The following is a 25,006-nucleotide window of genomic DNA, read 5'->3' as shown; positions in this document are numbered from 1 at the left end:
TTTATATAAAATATATTTTATCAATTTCTTATGCTAATTTTAATTCAATAAGTAAATATTACTTTTTATTATAAACTTGATTAATAAAATTTATTTAAATACCTAAAATAAAAAGATAACATAATATCAATAACTATTTAAATTTATGTTCTTTTTAATAATTTTTTTTTATCTAAAAGTGATTTTGAGTAATATAATCTAAACGACTTCTTAATTTACTAAAATTCATTTTGATATAAAAACTTGACAAACATAAACCATGCTAATCTCAATTCATTTTTAATCAAAATCAATTTTATACAAACTCTCATCTACAAACTTCAATCTAAACACATACTTAGTATAATAAATTCTTTCTTACAATTTTAGTTTTTTTGTCATGACAATTTCAATAATTAAATTAACAATTACCATCTCCTTCAATTAAAAAAAAAAAACAAGAACTCTATACTATGTCAAACTGACAAAAAATTATCAACTCAATAAAAACTTCTAAAAAAATATTTAAAAAAAAAACCTTTATTAACTCCATGCCAATACATCGCATCATATATTTTAATCATTTCATCTTTGTTCAATAATACAATCAAAAATTTTAACCATTGTGTCAGTCTAATTATTTTACCCAATTATTACACCCAATTGTTACTGGACTATAAAAAAAAGCCCAAGATCATAATCATCTTGATTAACGCATGAGTTAGATATCAACTAATTAATTACCTCATACAGCACTCCCTGAACACGCACAGAGTTGTCCGGAACTTTACCAACAAGATAAACACGTGTTGCTTTTCTCTTATGACACATACTTTCAGTATCAACTGAAAAAATTTTCTTTCAGCACCATAGTATTGGCCTAATTTTTTAGGTATCGAACTTAAAAAAAAATTAGTGTAAGGACCCAAATAAAAGAAAAAAAATGTAGGGACCCAATTAAAAAAAATTCGGTACAAGAACTCAATTAAAAAAAAGTACAAGGACTTAATTATAAATTTTGTAAAACTATAGGGACCATCAGAAAAATTAAATCTTCTTTTAAAGAATGCAATGAAAATATGGAAATAGAGAATAAGACATAGCATTGTACGTTTTGAATATTTTTAGGGTTTAATTACTCTGTTGAGGCATGTAGTTTGGAAAAATTTTCAATTAGGACCCTATATTTTTTTTCTTTTAGTTGGGTCCTTGGCTTTCTACATCCATTTTTTTTCATTCAGGTCTCTCTTAGCAGTTGGCTTAATTGTATAGGCATTTAATTGAAACAAAAGAAATAGGTACATGGACCCAATGAGAAGAAAAACAAAGTATAGGGACCCGAATTAAAAAATAAATTGGTGTAAGGACTCAATTAAAAGGAAAAAAAAGGTATAGGAATCTAATTCAGAATTTTGTGAAACGATAGGAACCAACAGAGTAATTAAACATCTTTTTAAGTATCTATAAACTATGTTTAGGTAAATAACAAATCGGTATCGAAAAGATTTTGCAACTAATAAAATAACACCAGACTGTTTTAATTGACAAAATAGTCCTTACATGACTTTAAAACTTGAAAAGCATATGCCTAGACTTGCCGAAGCACGTTTCTGATGAGAAGGATGCTGAGGTGCCCACCCAAAAATGTTAGATGGAATTTGTAATTAATTCATTATCCAGAATGTAAGTCCCAAATCCCGCGAATCCCACTCCGTTCCCCATTTGACTGCTAATTCCCCTTCCCCAATGCAATATGTCACCATCTGAACGCACTCTCCCCAAAACAATAGAGCTAAAGCTTCTCAGTCTGACACGGCCGATGCCACCGATATCGCATGGTCGCCATCTCGTATTAAGTTCTGTTGCATCTACGAAATACTCTATCATCTGTCTTTTCTGGTGGGTCCGCATCATGCGTGTGCCCTAAACAATTTCTCCTTCCTTAAACCGCAACTTTCTGTCTTTTCTGCACCTTCAATGTCGTCTTTAGAATGTCACACTGTAGGAACGTGAAGCGCGGCTGCTCCCTTCCCCCCGAGTGGTCAAGCATAAGGACAGGCACACATAACAGCAGCAGCTCACTTATCGTTTTTGTCCCTTCTGATCACGGCGTCACCACCAGTCATTGTTTGTAGCTGCTCGCTGCTTGTCGCCAGTCATTGCCTTACACCCTCTGTCAGTGTTCTTTGTTGGTTCTGTTGTGTCGTGTCTCGTCTGTCTCTTCTTGTTGTGGGGTGGTGTGTTATTTTAATTTATTGTATTGTAATTATTGTATGTGAATCTGTTTGTAATTTTTTGGACATTGTTGTTATTAATCCGTTTGAATTGTAAAGTAATCTCACAATTTGGAACAATTCAGAGTTGAAAAAGTGAGAGTGTGATAGAAAGGGAGGATCTTTTGCCGAATCGGGGTTCAGGTGGATTTACTGGGTTAGAGCAACTCATGAGTAAGAGAGTACATTGGACAGGTTGGCAGTTTAGGGTTCAGCAGGGGAATGCAGAGGATTAAGGTTTCAGGTTGGACGGGTTGATTAAGTAATTAAAAATTCCACCTTGAACTTTTCGGTGGACATGTCAGCACTGTCGTCGTTGGAATTGTGGTGCGACAAGCTTAGGGTTAAATGCAAACATCAGGAACTTCTATATCAGTGCCAAAATCTTTCATAAACCGATTTAGTTTTTACCTCTATACTAGTATAACAAAGATAGAGTGATCGGTCAGGTTTATATAATTTCAAGCTGCTCAGTTGGCGGAAATGAACATTGTGACATGATATCTGTATTAAGTTGAGGTTTAAACAGCTTTAGAAAATGTGATTAAAGTTATATGCATATAGAATATAAGGTATTTGTATACTCATATTGAAGTGACCGTTACTCTTGTTTTTATTTATTAGAGGGGGTAAAAAAATAATTTGCTAGGAATTTAGGTAAATAAGAAAATATATATATAAACAGGCACACACTTAGAGGGGACGAATAGTGGCTTCGGTCCCCCTTCCTAAAATTTAAAGAAACTATGTTTATATATGAGATATGTGCTTAAAAAAAATTAAAAAAATAGTATGTAATTTAGTAATTTTATATGTATTATTTTTTATTATATGATGAATTTATGTCTTAATTGTTTAACTCACTAATATTTTTCACTTAACGAATTTAATATCATATCCTGAAGTCTTTGTACTTTTTAAATAAGTTTTTACATAATAATCTCTATATTTATTAAAAAAAGTCTTTTGTTTTTTTATATTAACATATTTAATATTTATATTATTATATTAATAATAACCTGCGTAGTTATATTTCGGTAATCACATAATGTATTTTAGATTTTTTTTTCTTGTAAAAAATACTTTTTTTTTAATTTATGTCCTGAATAGAAAAAATTTTATAAAAATATCTTATATCTTGTATTTTATAAGGGTATTGTGTCTTTCAAATAATTAATAAAAGTTATAATTTGTTTCCAAATATGTTGAAAGTTTTGAAAGAATTAAATTTAATCAATAAGATATGTGATAATTTGTAATCAAATACGCTATAAATTATTAGTATTTTATATTTTCGTAACGTCTTATTGATATTTTTATAGTTCTTTTATGTAAATATATATCATATTAATAATAAAATTAGGGCAAAAAACGTATTTCAGCCATGGAAGTGAAACGTTTACGCAAATCAGCCAAAATGAAATCCTAGACACCAATCAATCAGAACCAAATTTTTATATAATTCGAATCAAATCGATTCGAATTATACTCTCAAGTAATTCAAACTCAATTAATTCGAATTACATGCATGCAACAAATTCAAGTAATTCGAAACAAGTTGTTTCGAATTATAATAACCTAAATCGTATTTAGTTAATTCGAATTACTAGGTTAGCTTGTAATACTACATAATTCAAAACATATTGATTCGAATTATGAAGTAATTGTAATTCGAATCCAATTGATTCGATATATATATATATATATATATATATATATATATATATATATATATATATATATATATATATATATATATAGTGCGAATTTAGTTGATTCGAATTACAATGAACCGGAGCTGTATATATATGCTGTGAACTCATGTTGCTCTCAACAAAGAGGGGAGATGGCTAGTGATGAGAGTTTCTTAGTGCTGGTACATCACAGAGGGTCGATTAAGAGAAAAACTCGGTCCATCGTGAAGTTCACTGATAAGGATCCCCTATGTATTATCATGAGGCCAACAACCACCTACGATGCTCTCGTTAGCTCTGTGCTGGAGAAACTTGGTCTTGAAGGAGTTAAAAGGGTTAAGAAGTTTTTCTATCGCATTCCAACAGCGGTGCTCCATGATACCGTGAAGTTTGATTGTTCCACGATCGGGAGTGATGAGGACTTGCAGGTTATGTTTCTTTGTTGTAGGCAGTTTTCCGAGGTAAGAACACCAGAGTTGTTGGCAAAGTTGGTTGATGTGGTATCTAGCTCGGGTGGTTCGAACCGGAACGCCAATACTATATCCGAGGTTGCCGGCTCGAGCTCGAGACCTGCGGTTGCTTCATCCTCTATTCCTGTGTATGAGCCACCGATGCAGCCTGTTGCCTCCCATTCGTTTGCCGTGGATCTGAGCGCCAATGTTGGAGACGAGGTTCGATATGGGGAACATCTTCCCACCGAAGTGCATTGTCGCCGGTGTAGGTGATGGTTTGTTTGATGATCCAGATGACGATGACGTCGAGCCGGATATGATCGCTGATGAAAGCGGCGATGATCTTGGAACTACTGGTCCGAGAAGGGCTACAGGTGGATCTAGTTCTAGCACACAGCAGTATCCACCCCATTTTTCCGCGTTAGACCTGGATGCCATGCGGCAGGACAAAAATGCTGTGCAGGCCTCTGGATTTGGGGCTAGAGATACCGAGGGGTCTGCCGGTATGACCGAGTTCCAGGTTGGCCAACAATTTCAGGATAAAGATGAGGCGTTGTTGAGTGTGAAGACGTACAGCATCCGCCGAGGGGTCCAGTACAAGGTCGTTGAGTCAGACTACCGCAGGTATGTGGGAAAGTGTTCTGAATTTGGGAATGGGTGCACATGGCTGATTCGGTTGAGTCTCCGACAGCGGAAGGGTATCTGGGAAGTGAAGTGGTACAACGGACCGCATACCTGTCTTGCCACCTCCATCTCCAGCGACCATAGGAGTCTGGACTACCATGTGATAGCCACATTCATTATGCCGATGGTTAGGGCTGATGCCGCTGTCAACATCAAGGTGCTTCAAAATGCCACGGCCGCACACTTTGGGTTCAGGCCAACATACAGGAGGGTATGGATGGCGAAGCAGAAGGCCGTTGCCGACATATATGGGGACTGGGACGAGTCGTACAACGAGCTCCCTAGGTGGGTTTTAGGAGTTCAGCTGACGATGCCTGGCACAGTAGCCGTCCTCAGGGCTTGTCCTGTTCGAGTTAGGGGATAGCTTGACGAGTCTCAGGCTTATTTTCGTAGGCTGTTCTGGACTTTCCCCCCTTGTATCGAGGCATTCCGTCATTGCAAGCCGTTGGTGAGTATTGACGGCACCCATCTATATGGGAAGTATGGTGGAACGTTGCTAGTCGCGATTGCACAGGACGGAAACTCCAACATACTCCCCGTGGCATTTGCACTAGTTGAGGGTGAGAATGCAGAGTCATGGTCTTTCTTTCTTTCCCACCTCCGTGAGCATGTGACACCTCAGCTGGGTCTGTTAGTTATTTCAGATAGGCATAGCGGCATCAAGGCAGCCCTCGAGGCTCCGGATGGGGGATGGCTACCCCCAGCTGCATACTGGGCGTTCTGCATTCGACACGTTGCAGCGAATTTTACCCTGACGTTCAAGGGAAAAGATGCCCGGAGGCTTCTTGTTAACGCCGCATATGTGAAGACCGAAGTGGAGTTTGACTACTGGTTTGACATTCTGCGCTCTGAGAATCCGGCAATGTGTGACTGGGCGAACCGAATTGAGTATTTGTTGTGGACACAGTACTCTGATGAGGGTCGGAGATTCGGGCACATGACGACCAATATTTCGGAGTGTGTCAACTCAATCCTGAAGGGGGTAAGAAACCTCCCTGTTTGCTCACTGGTGAAGGCCACATACGGAAGGCTTGCTGAGCTATTTGTCCGTAAGGGAAGGGAGGCCGAGGCTCAGTTGGGTACTGGACAACAATTCAGTCAATACCTAGTAAAGTGTATCGAGGCCAACCTGAAGACAGCCAGGTGCTTCACGGTGACCATTTACGACAGGGATAACTCGGAGTACACCGTGGCTGAGACGACTCCGACAGGTTCATTCTCACTTGGTACGTACAGGGTCTCACTCGGGTCTAAGACTTGTGATTGTGGATACTTCCAAGCACTTCATTTCCCGTGTCCTCACGCACTGGCATGCTGTTCTTATTCACGTATTACATGGCAGCCTTACGTCCACCAGGTCTATCGGCTTAGTTCCGTTTTCGGTGTCTATCAGATGGGATTTACACCTCCCATTTCGGAAGGTTTCTGGCCACCTTATGCCGGTCCTACCGTTATACCGGATCCGAATATGAGGCGTGCGAGGGAAGGTCGTCCTAGGTCCACACGAATTCGCACAAACATAGATGATGCAGATCCGAACTGCCCAAAGAGATGTGGCCTCTGCAGGCAAACAGGACACACCCGTCGTAGTTGTCCACAAGCCGCAGGCCCCAGCGGGACTGCTGGGAATTAATAGGAGATTTGGTTTGTTTGTTTTTATTTCTTACTTTATCAGCACATGTATTTTACTTCAGTCAGCAACCATTGTTCTCCTTGGAACTAAGTTGAATTCTATAAGTCATGAAACTTGTCATTCGTACCACATATGTATGTTGAATGTCTTTCTAATTATGGAATTTAATAACTAAAATAAACAACACTATCTGATGGGATGACTGATAATACATAACATAACATCAAAGTATATATCATAACATCAGAGTAAATAACATGAAAATACATAACATAACATAACATCAAAGTACATAACATAACATCAAAGTAAATAACAACAAAGTACATAACAAAACACTGATAACCAACAAAGAAGGTACATAATATAAATATAACAACATGACATACACCACTATCCATAAATCATCTAAATAGTGCGATCCCGTGCCACAACGGCGTGGTACCCGTGTCCTGAAACCCCTACGCATAAGTGGCTCCTCATCCTCAATCGAGTCGTCGCTGTCATCTGGAACTGGGTGTCTCGGGGTCATGGGCGGAACATGCACGGGCCTGGATGATGACGGGCCGGCAACTGAATGTGACCCAAGAGTCTGGGTCGATGCTGGCGTCCCACCCATGGCAAAAGTATGCGCAGGAGGCACCGTGGCAGGCTCGTTCAGATCTACATCTAGCGGTGCCTGTGTCCCTGTCGTGTGAATCCGTCTTGCTGCAGCCTCATCCTCCTGCATGATGGTCCGGATATCATCAAGGAAATGAGGTCCACCGAACTCGGCCACAATGCCATCACTAGCAAGGAAGTTTGGAAACATCGAGCCCGGACTCACCCATGGAGTACTCTCCTGAAGGGTCTGATCATCACCGGGAACACCAACGAAATAATCTCCAAGACCTCCACCCCAAGCTCATAATCAGTGTGACTCGTGGGATCTCCCATACCAGATCCATGCCACTCACCATCATGCCCGCCCTGATGGGCCCTATCAACCCCCGCAACATCACCTCCTCCAGCTGCACCGCCCCCAGGATGATGGGCACCCTCTCTGGAAGCACCCACCCTCCTCCTGCCTCCACGACCACGTACTCTCCCGCCACCCCTAACTGCGTCGTCGACGTCATCCATAGCACGATCCACCCAATTCCACTCACGCTGGCTACGACGTGTTCTGACTCGTGCTCTCCTCTCAATACGACGTCTGTCAGGAACATCCTTGACCCTGTTCATATCTGGAAGTTGGCCTGCACCCCTCTGCGTCGCCTCATCCGAAATAGGAATACCTCTCGGATCCCCCAATAACATCTCTGGCGACAAGAACCTCTTCCCGTGCTGATACCACCATGTCAAGAAATCATGCGACGGACCGGGGTCGGGCACGATGTCGAATTGTAGAATGTGCTCCGCACGCTCCTGCCAGTGAAGATGCCACTCAGATAAATGTGCCGGGAACCAACGGTCACCTCCTCTCCCGTCCTTCGACATCAAGAAGTCGATGTTCAGGGGCGGGAGACGGTGTGGGCTGAACCCCCCCAAACTGAGGTAAAACTCTATCAACCTGGTGCCACTCGACCACCACAAAATAAATCAGGGACGTCCTACACCGCCATAACATCGTATGCCGAGGCTCCAAGACCTCCGGATGGATAACCTGGATGACGTCGAGTGCGCTATAGGGCATCCATATGAACTGAAAAAAACACAATAAAAACATTTTTACACTTCTGTTAGACAATATAAACTGAAACAACGACTTCAGATACACATATGTTCAGCGTACTTACATCCCGAGGCTGTAACAAGTCGATCTTCAGGCGAGCCATCTGTACCCGAGGTCCCTTGTTGCTAATCCCAGGATTGTAACCAGACCATCTGCGTAAGAGAATTAAAAAATTCTATTGTGTTCATCACTAACTCTACAATGCATGAAATTGCTTGCATAATGTAAACCAAATACAACAAGAATACATAGTACAAAACAATAACGGTACCTCGAGGCAAGGGGCCAGCTAATCTCATCATACCTAGATGGTCTAAAAGTAGGAAACCTCCAGAAGATCCAAGACTGCAGTAACTGTAAAGGGCCAACTAACTTCACGACATGTCTGTTGGCCACTCGGCACATGCACCGGTACAACCATGCTAGTGCCGCCGACCCCCAACTGTACTGACCCATCTCTTCAAGCCGAGCAACATAGGGTAGCCATCTGATGTGTATACGATTGCCGGACTTGTCAGCAAACAGCTGCGTGCCTAATAACATCATGATATAGGCACGGGCAAAGCGCCTAACTGTCTCCTCATCAGCCCCGTCTGGACACTCTCCAAAGGTCTCCTGAAACCAGGTGCAGTTGACTGCGAATTTCTACACCTGGTTCTCGGGAGGTACAACATCGAGCAACTCACGGAACCACTACCAAGCTGGCCTCCCACCCTCAATGTAAAGGTGGAAGTCTGTCAGGAAACCACTGACGTAATCTCCATCCACTGGCAACCCCAGCTGGTATGCGACGTCCTGAAGCGTGATGGTGCACTCTCCGAACGGCATGTGGAAGGTGTGCGTCTCAGGCCGCCACCTCTCGACGAATGCGCTGACTAGGGGCTCGTCTAGTCAGAACCATCTGTCGTTCAGTCTCGCAAGATGGTACAATCCGGCCATCTGCAAGTACGGAACGTACCTCTCATCAAGACGCATCCCCTGCTGCCGCCTAACACTGGATATGCAACGACGAGGCTGGCCAGTGAATAAACCGCATAATTAGAACAGATGCACAAACCAGTAACATTTACGATATATTTCATAAGGATGCAGTAAATAAATCGTTCAACATAACATTTATGAAACAAGCGACCAACATTTTATACACAAACCGCTAACTCAAACCACGTCCAAAAACCATTATCAAAAACAATAATCACTAAAAACCTCTATCATAAACAACTACCTTAAACCTAACCCATGACTAAAACCACTATCCAAAACCATTCTCAAAAACCGCTTACAAAAAACAATTTCACTAAAACCACTATCCAAAACCATTCACTAAAACCACTATCCAAAACCATTCACTAAAACCACTTGCTAAAACCGCTAACACTAAAATAAACCGCTATAAAAAACCATTAACATGGTCCACTAGCCTAAACCACCATCCTAAACCACTACCCTTAACCGCTAACCATCACTAAAACCACTATCCAAAACCATTCACAAAAACCGCTTACAAAAAACCATTTCAAAATCCCCTAACAAAAACCACTGGCCTAAACCACTTGCTTAAACCGCTAACACTAAAATAAACCGCTATAAAAAATCATTAACAAAAACCACTAGCCTACACCACTATCCTAAACCACTATCCTAAACCACTAACAGTAACATAAACCATTATCAAAAACCATTAACAAATACCATTATCATAAACCGCTTTCATCAACCACTAACAAAAAACACAATCAACAACGCAACATCATAAACCACTAACCTCGTCGTTGATCACACCGGTGATATGAGCAACTCCATCCAAACGATAAAGCCTCCCTGGATCGTCCCCCATCGACTAAAAATGCCGCTCTGGTCTTACTCGGCCCGAATGTTGGTCGTTTTTTCTGGGATTTGGTGGGGTTGGAGAATGACAAAGTGATTTGAATGAACTTGGTTCGAACTCCTTATATAGCCGAATCCCTTGTAATTCGAATCAACTTGATTCGAATTACTTTGCAAAACGAATTTCACCTAATTCGAATCAACTAGATTCGAACCTCTCTCTTGTGTTCTTCTCCATCTAATTCGAATTAACATCACTCGAATTACACTTTTATAATTCGAAATTATTTGTTTCGAATTACTAGGGTGGATTGCATGCTTAATTCGATTTGAATTGATTCGAATTACCTTATACTTGTTTCTGAGAGTAGTTCGAATTGATTCAATTTGAATTACATGTTATATTAATTCAAATCTTATTGATTCGAATTATATTAAAATTGGTCTGGTGGATTCAGGTATGGAAGTTTGATTTGGCTGATTTGGGTTATATTGAGCTGTGCTTGGCTCATTTGGGTTTTTTACCCTTAATTATGGGAAAAAAATTTATAATTATATATATAGATAAATTTTTGAAAAAAGTTAAGTCTAATAACTTTATATGAATTAGTTTGCGGAATGAAAAAAAATCTAAAATTTATCCCCTCTAATTTAAAATTTTTGGATCCATATCTGTATATAAAGAGAATTTTTTGGTAGTATTAATTTTTGTGAGTAAGGACATATAACTTTGATCCACAAATAAAATATTGGGACATAAATTTAAAATTAAGTGTGATTCGAAAATAATTCTCTGTCTCTTATAAATTTCAAGTGAATATTCTTATAAAAATTATTCGTCATGGTTATTGTAACAATGATACCAACGGGTATTTTGAATAACATTTGTAATTAATAATTTTCTTAATATGTTTATGCCCAAAAAATAATTCGTTATAATTGTTTTTAGGATTATTCAGGCACGTTTCAACCTTTTTATAGTTACCTTTCTTAGTTATTTATTTTTAATTAATATTTTTAAATAATTTGCAGAAATAACACCAAAAATATTTTATTTGGTTACTTTAATGGAAAAATTTAGGGGCCAGTAATTTTATTGCATTTTGACCAGCATGTAACCAGCAGAAAAATGTGAGCTATTGGATAAAATTTTACACCAATTTCATACCATCAAATCATCATTAATAGCTAGTTGATGGCTACCAATCACAAATATTGTTGGCCCCTTAACATTACTCTGCTTTAATCATTATTTCATCGGAAAGTTACCCTTTATTACCAGTAGCATGCATGGATCGGGTATGGTTCCACGTATCAACCCATGTAGTTAGGTTCCAGGATGAGAAAGAAAGGTACCCCACTCCAATCCAGTCACGACAAATGGGGATTGATACGAAGCCGGCTCAGTCGCCCATCCCATCAGCGCTCTCAATTTTTTCGGAGCCAACTATATCCTGCACATGGGAGCAACACGTGTCAAATCCTAAAATAATATTATTGTACATTTGTATATTTGTATAAAATAATATCTGTACACTAGTCGACTTTTTAAAAAATTGTCCTCCCATATTGTAGAAAATACCAAAAAAATCACTATTTTTAAAAATTGACACATAAACTCTCAATATTAAATTTTGTTTGCTGTCTTATTTGTCATTTAGTAATAATGTTTATTTGTTGTAATGCAATAACATTGATAGCTATGTCCAACCACATTTAGGTTTGGTTTTGTAAAATTTTTTAAAGAGATTTTTGTGCTTTTCAAAAGCACAAACACCTCATTTAAACTCATTATTTGTACTTATAACTTTTGAAAATTAAGAGTATTTTTAAAAACATCTAAAAAAAATTCTTTAAAGTTGACTTATATTTATTAAAATTAAAAAATTTAATAATAATCTTATATATTAATTAATATCTAAATTTAATTCTTACATTAATGTCTTTTATAATATTTTTAAATTTTAAAAGTTATTTTACCAAATATACTTGTTGTTGCTTGTGTTTATTAAAAGCTAATTTTAATTTAATTTACTAAACACAGATACTACAAACTTTTAAAAAATTAACTTTTAAAAATTAATTTTTATAAATTATTTTTAAAAAATAAAAATTTTACCAAATTAAACCTTAACTTCTACTTTCTATCATTTCTTTTTTTTATTATTTTAAAACACAAGTATATATGCTTATGATCTTGTAATCCCTTACCAATAAATTGTAGCTCCAGTGATATTTGTCATTCTCTCTCGTATAAAGATATTAAGATAAAGTCTCTTCTGTTGTATATATGATAAAGAAAATCTTGTATACCAATAAAATATAAAATAGTATATTAACTTTGTTTTTTTTTTTTTTGCTCATATTCATAATATTAGAACAACCAAATTTTGAAACATTTCCAACTTCACTATTGTAGTTATTTAGCAATGACCTACTTGTAATTGTAGATTAATTCTTTTCCACATTCCTTAGGCAAATAATCTCTAATAATTTCGGAGCACTACTAAGTGTATAAGTAATTTTTAACCAAATTTCAAAAAATTAGGAGTCATTCTTTTTCTTTTCTTATCATTTTTTCTTCTTCTTCTCTTCTTAACAATAAAAAAAAGAGATGCAAATTTCATACTTATAGTAAAATTATAAAAAATATGGTTCTGGATTCGATAGCCCTTTATTCTTTCTTACTCTCTCTAAGTAAGGACTACAAAGACTCTTGGTATTTTAATTATAAATTAGATTCATGTACAATTTACTTTAAATTTCTAAACTTTTGAGTTATTTTCTAATATTTGTACTTTTAAAAACTAGTTTATTTGGACCAATTTTGATGTACTAGATCCTCTTCGTCAATGTGCTTCTTAATTTGGGTTTCGCCTTCATTCTCTATTACCAAGAACGAATAGGTTGAAGAGAGATCAATTAAAAAATGAGAGCAAGAAAAGCTGACAAATTCGGGTGCGAAAGCAAAAAAGTGATGGATTTTGAGAAGGAGGTAATAGAACGAAAGAACAAAAAGAAGGAGGATTCGGTTTAAGATTTTTTTCTACTATAAAATAAAAAAAAAATTGATTTCCCAAAAAAAATTATCCCAACTTTAATTTTTGGGATACAATTTTTTTTTTTGCATTTCAAGACAGCGAACTCTAAGTTAACTATAGAGTTCGCCATACCCCCGGCAAACTTCACATAGAGTAGTTCATCTCTTCCTTCTCCTCACCCTCATAAGAAATTTTCGTTGGTTCAATCTCAACGTCTTCACCGTCATTGGGATTAACCTGATAGGGATCCATCATCGGGTCCCTAATCGCAGAATCCTCATGACTTCCGATATTAGATTGTATTATGCCATCATTAGAATGTTCAATGTTTGACCCCCTCTTGACTACCTTCAAGTGGCATATTTAGGTCAAGTATCGTGCTTCTAATATTTCTTTTGACCGCTCCACTTAAAGGGCTGCCATCAATAGTATCCGCAAATGATCCTCGTTCGCCTAACTCAACTAAGAAAACAAATAATTTCAACAGATAAACATTTGTCCACCGGTTGTGCCACACCCTTATTAGACGTATGTCCTCGTCATCACGTAACCGATACCTAAAGAAAACATAAAATATTCTCAAAAATTAAACTCTAAAAAAATAGCACAAAAAAATCACATCTATGATATACCTTTTGTAAAACAAAACATTATCTACTTCCGAAAGATATCTGTAGTAAATGTTCTTCACTCTTTTCGTGTGTTGTTGGCCAATAGAATACCATTTTAAATTCTTCAACACGGTCAAATTATTGACTTTGGGTGCCAACTATACAATCACTAGATAAGCATACCTAAATACGATAGAACCTTTTCCATCATACACTATTTCACTATTGTAATGAATAGATAACAACGAAATTTCTGACACTGTAAAGAGTAAATTTGAAAGGAGAGAAATATCAAAGAGAAGAATAAGCTACTAGGATTGAGTTTCATCTTCAACCAGCAGGGGTATTTATAGAGAAATTGGGTGCAACTCTATAATTAACTTAGAGTTCGTCGGAGGGTGCAGCGAACCTTACAAAAGTTATATGATTCGTCGGGGGTTCAACGAACTTGCTTGAAATGCCAAAAAAAAAAATTAAATCCCAAAAATTAAAGTTGGAATAATTTTGTTCGAATAAAAAAACTTTTTTATTTTATAGTAGAAAAAAAAGTCAGGAGGATTACCATGGTGACGAAGACAGAGATAGAACGATGCAAACCACCTTTGCCTTCGTTAGATCTGTCACATCCCTCTAAATCTCGATGTCTTTCTTATTTTATATACCTTTTTATTCTTTTTAAATTAAATGATGATGTTGTTGATGGTAATGTTGTTGGAAGATATGATGGTAAAAGTTGGGTTAAAATAAGGAAAAGGAAGATCACGTTTTTCCAAGTTCTTGTCTTATTGGATGAAGAAGCAGAGTAATTACAAAGGGGTTAGTAGTGAGGGTTGGGGTGGGTGGTGGTTGAAGGTGGTAGGAATGAGTTACAGGCGATAGGAAAAAGATTAGGTAAGAATTTGGGTGGTTTCATACAGTTTGGGAGTTAGAGATTTATCATTAGAATTAGGGTTGATATAAAAATAAAAAGAAAAGTCTAGGGGCCAGCAACTTTTGTGTTTTTTGGCCAGCATTTAACCATTAAAACAAAAGTGAGTGATCTCTCACCATTAGATGTAATCTCACACCATTAAAAATTCTATTGATGGCCAATTGATAGTTACAAAACACCAAAATTGGTGGCCCCTAGCATTCCTCAAAATAAAAATATATTGTTAAGGATATAATTGGAGAAAAAATAACTAACTGTTAATGGTAAAAAAAAATTAATAATAGGGATAGAATTAATTCTTTTTAAATATTGAGGATAAAATTAAATCAATTTAAATGCTAGAAGTCAATTTGAAGACTTTTGAGAAAGTTAGAGTTAAAAAACAAGCCTAAAGCTTTCATTCTCATCTAAAAAAAAAGTTGAAAATAACCTCTTGACTTCGTCACTCTATATAACATGGTAAATCTTGGCTCAAATTAGTTAATCATTTTGTGAAACCTAATCCATTCACCAATGTTAAAAAGGAATCCCGCTAGAGAGATAATAGACTATTTGTATAATGTGTACAATGGGCTATTGAGTTACAAAATGAATATTCCCCATACTATCTAGAATAACCATCCGAGTACTAGGTATAATAAACATCTTCCCAAAAATTTAAACTAATTTTGTCGTTCACCAAGAATCGAACTCTTGACCTTTTAGATCTAGAGATCTAATACCATGTCATGATACAACTCATCCCAAAAGTTTCAACTAATGGGAAAATGTAACACTAATGGTTATATCTTTAATACTCCCTAAACCTCCATTGTACACATTGTACAAATATTCCATTGGCTCCTCATACTTTCCCGTTAAAAAGCATTGCATTAATGATAATAAACCATTAATAATTTTATTCTACGCTTAAAGTCTCGAACGGTGAAGTTTTTGATAATATTTTGAAGAGAAAATCTTGCATTTTATCCAGGTTTAATGGCATTTTTGCTAACCTGTCTTTTGAATCGAATCCTTTCTTTGAGGAGCTTCAATCTCTGTTATGGAAGGAATTAGAAGCTCTTCTCATTCAAAAAGAAATTTACTGGAAACAACGATCTAGATGTAAATGATTGAATTATAGTGATAAAAACACCTCTTATTTTTATAGTGTAGCAATTGCTAGAAAAAAGAGAAATAGAGTATCTATACTTAAGAACCAGGAAGGAGTGTGGATTGACCAAGATCAGTAGTTGATAGATCATACACTACAAGAAATTACCGGAATAGCGACCGATTTAGCGACTGATTCTGGTGGTCGCTAAAACCTTGGTCGCTAATTAAAAAATAGCGACTGATTTTAGCGACCAATTTTTTAATAAGGCCACCAAACCCTCACTAAAGAGTATCAGTCGCTAAATGGTGACCAAATTTTTCGTCGCTAAATCAGTCGCTGAATAAATCGATCGCTAACATTTAACAACTAATTTAGTGACTAACTTCTTAGCGACTGATTTAGCAACCAACAATTATTAAGCTTGTTTTTTTATTTGTCACAAAATCGGTAGCTAAATTAAAAATAGCGACCGATTTAGTCACCAACGGACCCCAAAAGCCTTTCTTTTATTTTGGTTGCTAATTCGGTCGCTAAATTAAAAAATAGCGACCGATTTTAGCGACCAAGAGTGGATGGTCACTGAATCGGTCGCTAATTGAAATTTAGTGACCGGTTTAGCAACCAACTTTTTTTTCCTAAAAAATTTTGATTGGTTGCTAAAATTGGTCGCTATTTTAGAACTTTCTTGTAGTGATAGTACTAGTTTTTTTTTTCAATATCTGTATTCAGAGGACTCCGCGTATAAGAAATTAGAAGCTTTGGGCCTGTTTCCAATGCTATCTGAAGAAGATATAACAAGGTTGAATAGGGGAGTGATTGTGGAAGAAATTAAAGCTTCTTTATTTTCTATGGGAGCCTAGAAAATTCCAGGTCCAAATGTCTTGCCACCTATGTTTTACCAAAGTAACTGGGATGCTATTAAAGATGCTCTTGTTAGGTGGGTAGAGAAGGTGTTTCAAGATCACCACTAGATAAAAGTTATGAATAAGACCTTAGGGCAATTCAGGCCAATAGGATTGTGCAATGCCTCGTACAAACTTATTACCAAAATTGTGGCTCAACGTTTGAAGGATATTATGCCTAAACTCATCAACCCTTCTCAGTGTAGTTTCATTTCAGGTAGACAGAGTGCGAATAATATTTTGGTGGCACAAGAAGTTCTTCACACCATGGGAGTAAATAAGGGGATGGAGGCTTTATGGCTACAAAATAGACCTTGAAAAGGCTATGATCATTTGAATTAACAGTTTATTAAAGATACCCTGGCCAAGGCCTCCCTGAGAACTTAGCATATCTGATTTTATATTGTTACTCTTCGGCAAAGTTGCAAGTCCTATTGGAATAGGTCCCCTTCGGCCTCTTTCAACCTGTCAAGAAGGATTTGCCAGGGAGACTCAATCTCTCCTTACCTTTTCGTTATGTGTATAGAACGTCTTTCTCACCTTATCTCGGAAGCAATTAATAATGGTAGTTGGAAACCTGTTAAGCTTAATAGGGGAGGCCCAAGGCTTTCTCACCTCTATTTTGCTCATGACATTATTCTCTTTGAGAAGGCAACCATGGTTCAAGTGGAAGTGATGCGTGGCATTTTGGATCTTTTTTGTCACTGCTCAGGCCAGAAGTTAACTTTGCAAAATCCAGTGTCGTCTTCTCAAATAATATGAGCTTAGAGAGAAAACGTAGCTTGAGTAATGCTCTTGATATGAGGCTTACTAATGATTTGGGTAAATATATGGGAGTTCCCCTTCTTCATGGCAGAGTTCGTAAGGAAGATTTCCAATTCATTATTGATAGAACGTCAAATCGACTTTCTCCTTGGAAAACGAGGAATCTATCCTTGGCCGGTAGAGTTACTTTAGCGCTATCTACTTTGGCAACTATTCCTATTTATGTCATACAAACTATGAAGCTGCCTATGATTATTTGTAATAAGATTGATAGTATCTGTAGAAATTTTGTGTGGGTGGAGCTGATTTGGAGAGAAAGCCGCATTTACTCTGTTGGGATAAAGTTTGTTTACCAAAGAATCAAGGAGGTCTGGTTTTCGGCCAACAAAAGTCACAATTAATGCTAATTTGATGAAGTTGGCATGGAAGCTCATTCATAACAGGGATGATTTATGGGTGAAAGTTATCCATACTAAATATAGAAGCGACGAGGAGTTACTCCCTTTTTTTAAGCTGCACTGTTGCAGCGTTCTTCTTCTAACGTTTGGCAAGATATTCAAAGCGTTTAGAAGATTTTTCCTAATAACCTTATTTGGAAGGTTAGTGCGGGTATTAATGTAAATTTCTAGTCTGATCATTGATCTTCTTCACAAACTTTAGGCATATAGCTATGAAATAGTGTCCCCTTTTTTTATTGTAAATTTTCACTTATGATTAGTATTCAAATGTTTATTAAGAGATTTCATACGACATTTAATTGAGAGACACTTTACTCCAATAAATATATTTAGCCTTATACTCTTTCTTAGTCTCAGCCAACAGAAGCTATTTAAGAATTATTCCAAAAACGTATTGATATCAATTCTACTAATATATCAAAATCATTTTAAATCATAATACTTGATTTAAAATAAAAATAATTTTTTTAATAAAATAAAATTTTATTTTCACATTAAAAAACTTTCTAAACATATTATCAGTGAAATAGGACTCTTAAATAATGAACTAGAGATGATTGAAAAATTCTTCTCAGTCTTCTCCTCTCTCTTTGTAAAAAAAAAAAATCCTAATTTGTCTGGACGAAGATTGTCGCCGCTATTAGCCTTGCAGTGGTAAGGATGACCTTCCCTTTTCCCTCGGAACACTTTTCTTTCCTCTCCCTTTCTACTTTTTTCATTCTTTTTTTTCCTCCCTCCTCTCCTCTGTTCTCTCGTCATCACTTGTACCTTTACTTTGTGTGTTTTTAGTTTGTTTTTTATTTTTTAGTTTTTGATTGATAGTATAAGTGAAGAAGAGTAGTTAGTTATATATTGCATTCACTATAACTAACTTACTGATGCAATATATAACTAACTACTCTTCTTCACTTATACTATCATTGATTTTCAATAAACTTTTGTATTATAGTGTATTTTCTTTTTGTAATGTCTTATTTTTCACTTTTATAGGTGGTTCGAGTACAATGATATATATCTATCAAATTTAGAAGAAAGATATATTGATTAGAATTGTCTTTTGTTTATGTAAATATTTTCAATTAAGAAAAGAGTTTAGATTTATTTAGATAAAAAAATACAGAGGAGTGTTAGAGTCAGTAACTTTTGTGATTTGTAACTCTCAAGTAGTTATTAATGATGTTTTTAATAGTGTGAAATTTTATCTAATGGTGTGGAATTACTCACCTTTCTTTTGCTGGTTACATACTGGACCAGAATTTAATAAAGTTGTTGGCCTGGCCTCTAGACTTTTTTATATTATCTCACAATGTTATAGTAACTTGTTTATAAATCTAAAAATGACAAGGATTTAATTTAGAGAAAAGCTCTGCATACAAGTCATTAGGGCTTGTATGCTTTACAAGTTAATTAACGAATAAACCCCAAAAACGCGATGCAAGGTCTACGTTCTTCTTCTTCTTCCTCTTCCTCTTCTTCTTCTTCTTCTTTTCTTTCGTTTCTTGCCTTCTCTTTCTCCTTCTTCTTCTTCTTGCTGCACGTTCTTCTTCTTCTTCTTCTTCTTCTTCTTCTTCTTCTTCTTCTTCTTCTTCTTCTTCTTCTTCTTCTTCTTCTCTTTCATTTCTTGCTTTCTCTTTCTCGTTCTTCTTCTTCTTGCACGTTCTTCTTCCTCTTCCTACGTTCTTCTTCCTCTTCCTTTTATTCTTCTTTTCTTTTGTTTCTTGCCTTCTCTTTCTCCTTCTTCTTCTTCTTGCTGCACGTTCTTCTTCATCTTCATTTACGCGCTTTTCTCTCTGTTTTCTTTCTTCGTTATTCTCGATTTCTATTTTTTTTACATCAAACTCTGAAATCGTTTTTGAAGAAGAAGAAGCAGCAGAAGATAAGGAGGAGAAAGAGAAAGAGTTCTGAAATATGCATAAGGTGTACTTCAATGAATTTTTGGTGTATTTCTTAAATTCTTTGGGTGTATTTTTATAATCCTTTGGGTGTATTTCTGTAATCCTTTAGGTGTATTTCTATAATCGTTTGGATGAATTCCTGTAACCGTTTGGGTGTATTTCTGTAATCCTTTGGGTGTATTTCTGTAATCGTTAGGGTGTATTTCTGTAATCGTTTGAGTGTATTTCAAAAGTTCTATTATCTTTAAATTTGGCAAGAAAATTGTTTTCATGGAGGAAGAAGAAGAAGAGTCGTTCATAATGCATGGTGAATAACGCGCTTTGGAAACAGGAAGTTGTTGAATAATGTTCGTTTTATTTACTCTTGAATGTGGAAGTGTGTAATGCGTTAATTAAGTGTAATGCGTGTGTTTTATTGGACTTGTAAGACTTGTAAGCCAAAAAGACTTGTATGTGTAGCAGGTCTCTTTAATTTATCTTTATTTTTATTTGTTAAGATTTTTTGTAATTAAATATTAGATTCATTCTTAATTTTTAGTTCAATATAAAAAATGTCTATTTTTTTAGATTTAAATATAATTTTTCTTTTTATTTGTAAATGGCGTAAGGCTATTTTTAAGAATAAATTGATTTTTCCTGAAAAAAAAAATCAAGCTGAGTTGCTAAAGCAATGGGAGAAAAAATTAATTTCCAGTCTTTCGGGTTGACAAACAACTGTATTGGTGAAGTGGGCTCAAAATTATTGTTTAGCAGCTCATCCCATACTGCCAAATAACTCTATACTTGAATACCAAAAAAGAAAACAAAACTATATACTTTAAAAGATGAAATTACCACTTCTATCCTCGATTCAGTCAACTGGCGTTGCTCATACCCAACACATAGAGTAATTACACAGTCATTACAATTACAATTTCAAGCCTTCCAAGAGGCCCGAGAGACTCTTATCCTATCCGCTTTCTTTTTCTTCTTCATCTTCTACCTTCGTTTCACTCGTCACTCTTCACCCTCAATTTTCCAATTTCAGAAACCCTTCAATTTCAATAACACGATGGCAACTACAATTTCAACTCTCACCCTTCGTTTCCCTTCATCCTCTTCCCCCTCTTACCCTACACCTTCCTCTTATCCTGCGCTCACCAAACCCTCCGTCCACTTCCGTTTCCACAACAACCATCGCTCGCTCTCCCACCGCACCACTCACCTCCGCCCCCTAGCCGCCGTCGCCGTACCTGAGAACATCGAGGAGCTTGGCACCAAGATCTCCGGCCTCACCCTAGAAGAGGCCAAGGTCCTCGTCGACTACCTCCAGGACAAGCTCGGCGTCTCCGCCGCGTCCTTCGCCCCCGCTGCTGTCGTTGCCGCACCTGGAGCAGCCGGCGCCGCCGAGGCACCCGCAGCGGTGGAGGAGAAGACGGAGTTCGACGTTGTGATCGAAGAAGTTCCGAGCAACGCGAGAATCGCTGTGATTAAGGCTGTGAGAGGATTGACAAGCCTTGCGCTGAAGGAAGCGAAGGAATTGATCGAAGGTTTGCCGAAGAAGTTCAAGGAAGGGGTTTCGAAGGATGAAGCTGATGAAGCAAAGAAGCAGCTTGAAGAAGCTGGTGCCAAAGTTTCCATTGCTTAGGGTTTGTTGCTGTTATATTCTGATTTATTTTTGTGGAATTTTCAGAGAGAACTGTTAATTTTTGTGTAATAGATAATGTTTCTTAGTAAAAAAAATGTGTAATTTGATTTTATTGCTTGTCTCTATGGGTTTGGAATCGAATTGAAATTGTAATGAGTTTAAAATGAGGAGCTTTACTTAATCTACCTTTGTTTCCATTGCATTTGAGGTGTTTGTTGAAATGTCTACTTGGGTTTGCACTTGATAGCCGTTTATGGAGTTTGGATTACACTAATTTGAGTTGTGTATGAAACTATGAATTATTATGAAATGTACCACCTTAGGATGAGTTGAATATCCTGCATAGGCTTTCTCCAACAGTTTCATTTGATAGTGAGTGGAGTGATATGGTTTATCTTATCCTCTGCTATATGTGTATCCTATCGTTCAAAGTTGGTTTCTCTATTTAATAAAATGATGTTTTGAAACATCTTAACAGATCAAGTAATTGTTGTGTAATAGATATGCTTAGTAAATGTTATATTGATTTTTTCCGATAAATTTTGACAATCCAAATAATATTTTACTCCAAATGAGTCATGTTTAATATTTCAAACATCAATATGAGATGGCATTTTTATTTTTTATTATTAATAAATAAGAAAAATGTTTTAATTCCAAGCCATGCTCTTGCATAATGACAATTGTTGCATGAGTGATACGGTGCAAGAAGTCAAGAACATTCACTTGTTACAGTGCACAAAAAATATGTTTTTGCATGAGTTGGAATTAAAAGATTTATTTATTCATTAAAGAAACGAGATGTCATGCAGCAACCAAGGGTATCCAATATCCATGAGATTATAAAACTCTGCATATAATCAGTAAAAAAGAGAATTAATACTCAGATTAGTCCATAAAATTATGCTTGACTCTCAATTTGATTCCCAAAGTTTAATTTACTCAATTTGATTCTCAAATTTAACATTTGTGACTCACACTGATCCTTGATCTTGTTTTTGTCATAAAACTAACGACTAAAGACTTCTTAATGGTTATTTGATGTGTCGCTTGAAACTTTTTGAAACCTTTAAAGCTGTTAGTGATAAAGTGTGATTATCGTCATTCTATCTCAGCACGCCCTTAGTGGTTTTGTGACAAAAATAAAGTAAAGAATTAACGTGAGTCACGAATGCTAAATTGGGAATACCAATAAATTAAAGGTGAGTTCTAACCAACCCTCTCTATTTCAACATGTAAATTACCCTTCATGACGTGGCATGCTTTAATTGAATGCTTAATTTTAGTTTGAGTTAATTTAACTCAATAAGAGTTAATATATTAACTAAAGTAGGGTAATTTTATAATTAAATATTTTTATAAAAGGGATAAATATATAATTTCTATAAACATTAAAAAGTAAAATTGTGTAGAAATTCAATTCACTCCGATCCCATTTCTCTCTTAAATTGAAAGAAAAGATCAACTCAACTCTGTACAATGGAAAGCTGTTTCCATTTCCAATGAAGATAATTTTGCTGTCGAAATTTCAAGTTCAGTGTGACTAGGGATTACTTGTTGCTGTGTTGTAATGTTTGTTGAAATTTCAGGTTTAGTGTGAATGTGTGATTAGGGATTACTTGCTGCTGTTGAAATTTCAGGTTCAGTGTGATTAGGGATTACTTGTTGCTGTACTTGCTGCTGTTGAAATTTCAGGTTCAGTGTGACTAGGGATTAGTTGTTGCTGCTAGCAATGCATTTGTGAATAATAACTTGCTCCAGTCCTGCTAACAATGCATTTGTGAATAATTTGTGTGTTCTTTTCGGCGGAAGAAAAAAGAATAAAAGGGGGGGGGGGGTCGGGGTATCATTTGTTTTCCTTTAGTTTTGTGGTTTCTTTTCGGTAATCTTTTATCCTATGTTGTATTTTCCCCTTCCTATCAAATAATAGCTCATATAAAAGATTCACTAAATTAGAAAGATCTTTCCATGCATAAATTTCAACAATTGATTACGAAGTGTAATATTACAGTTGTTGGTTGTCTGTATAATCTTGCTTTTCGATGCTCAGTAGTTTTACATCTTTCTTTGCCAGCTATGAAATTTTGCTCACATTGGATAAGGAAAAGCACAAAGTGGAGGCTCGAAAATATTATTATGTGTTCAACAGTCTTCTATATTGCTTGCTTGTTCTGCATATATACTGGTGGGTGATGATATTTCGGATGCTTGTTAGACAACTTCAAGCAAGAAGAAAAATTAGTGATGATGTTCGATCTGGTAAGTTGAAAGATCCTGGCTTGCTAATGTAAACTCTTGATTCAAACAGCATTGTTCTCAATATGTTTTGCATGCTTAGTGTGTTCATGGAAGTAGACATGCTGTAGAAGTTCTGGCATAATGTGTCATCTGAATCTGGTATCTGTATTGATATGGTAGCTAGGTTTTGGTTGACTTCTTCCCCTTAAATTGCTTCCTTCAATGTAATTGTATATGATTGTAGGACATCTTTGTGCCTAAACACATTGCTGTCTGCAGTTTACTTTTATTCAATAAATCTTGATGGATTTACGTCAACTATATTGCTTTATCTTCAGTAGTAGCTTCAGCCTGTAAAAGTTTCAAAAGCTTAATATGAATTTCTTCCAACTGATTATTTGATTTCAAACTGCTTCATTTCCATTATGCAGATTCAGAAGATGAAGATAGCCATGAAGATTGAGATGGAAAGCAAGACCATAATGTAATCTTAAGGCAATGTTTAATTTTGAATGGTGGCAACTGACAAGTTGTTTCACACTTTGGAGTTCTACAAATATAGTCACATTTTTATGTGGAATCATGTTTAATATAGTAGTTAATTCTATAACACTTAAAAGCTTTAGAAGGGTATTCCACAAGTAAAATGGCTTGAGCCATTGACACTCATCAAGCCATTGCCTCTCTCGTGATGTATGTTTTGAACATTGTGTTTCTCTTTGAGGCAAGATGGAATTCAAAATGTCCATTGTGTTAGGTTTCAATATAAATAGATATAGAAATTATAGGCATCTGCATTAGTTTTATTTAATCTTGTGTGTGTTTTCCTTAAACTGAGGTAGATGTTGCCTGGTTTCTTTCTTGCAGATGAATTGTCTTAGCTTCGAAATTCTTCGGCACTCTTTGGCCAGGGATGCTAAACTTTTCCCAAATTCAACTTTTTGGAGTTTGTTGAGTTTGTTGTTTTGGGGGGGGGGGGGGGGGGAGTGTTATTCATACTGATTTCAATTCAGGCAACAGATGCTAATTTCAACAGGCAGAAAGTTGGAGAGAATTTTGAATGTTTTAAACTATTAGTCTACGCATTTCACCTCCTCGGATTGAGGTTTGGTGTCTGACATTTTGATGTGATGATAATGTCTTTTTTTTTTTCGTACTTTGGTATTTAATTTCCTCAATTTAATTA

The 25,006-nt window shown here is 36.2% G+C and overlaps 2 protein-coding genes and 1 long non-coding RNA gene across 3 annotated transcripts; all 3 read left to right on the top strand.

Moving 5' to 3' along the window:
- The first annotated feature begins 4,714 nt into the window (after positions 1-4,714).
- On the top strand, positions 4,715-6,715 carry LOC112717274 (uncharacterized). Its single transcript, XM_025769355.1, has 2 exons — positions 4,715-5,434; positions 5,564-6,715. The coding sequence occupies exons 1-2, from the start codon at positions 4,715-4,717 to the stop codon at positions 6,713-6,715; spliced, it is 1,872 nt and encodes a 623-aa protein (XP_025625140.1).
- A 13,980-nt stretch (positions 6,716-20,695) lies between these two features.
- Positions 20,696-21,784, top strand: LOC112715068 (large ribosomal subunit protein bL12c). The gene has a single exon (XM_025766813.3). It carries the CDS (start codon positions 21,007-21,009, stop codon positions 21,580-21,582), a length of 576 nt encoding a protein of 191 aa, XP_025622598.1. The 5' UTR covers positions 20,696-21,006; the 3' UTR covers positions 21,583-21,784.
- A 1,669-nt stretch (positions 21,785-23,453) lies between these two features.
- On the top strand, positions 23,454-24,582 carry LOC140175807 (uncharacterized). Its single transcript, XR_011866425.1, has 2 exons — positions 23,454-23,841; positions 24,252-24,582. It is a non-coding gene; the product is annotated as an uncharacterized lncRNA (long non-coding RNA).
- Positions 24,583-25,006: the final 424 nt, after the last annotated feature.

Source organism: Arachis hypogaea, chromosome 10 (assembly GCF_003086295.3).
Source record: "Arachis hypogaea cultivar Tifrunner chromosome 10, arahy.Tifrunner.gnm2.J5K5, whole genome shotgun sequence".
NCBI classification, from domain to species: domain Eukaryota; kingdom Viridiplantae; phylum Streptophyta; class Magnoliopsida; order Fabales; family Fabaceae; genus Arachis; species Arachis hypogaea.
This window is presented reverse-complemented; position numbering and strand designations above follow the sequence as displayed.

Excerpts from the sequence above, each read along its gene's own strand:
- LOC112715068 (XM_025766813.3), top strand. The coding sequence starts at position 21,007 with ATGGCAACTACAATTTCAACTCTCACCCTTCGTTTCCCTTCATCCTCT.
- LOC112717274 (XM_025769355.1), top strand. The coding sequence starts at position 4,715 with ATGATCGCTGATGAAAGCGGCGATGATCTTGGAACTACTGGTCCGAGA. Across the intron at positions 5,435-5,563 it reads TCAGGGCTTGTCCTGTTCGA|TATGGTGGAACGTTGCTAGT; the intron begins GTTAGGGGATAG and ends CTATATGGGAAG.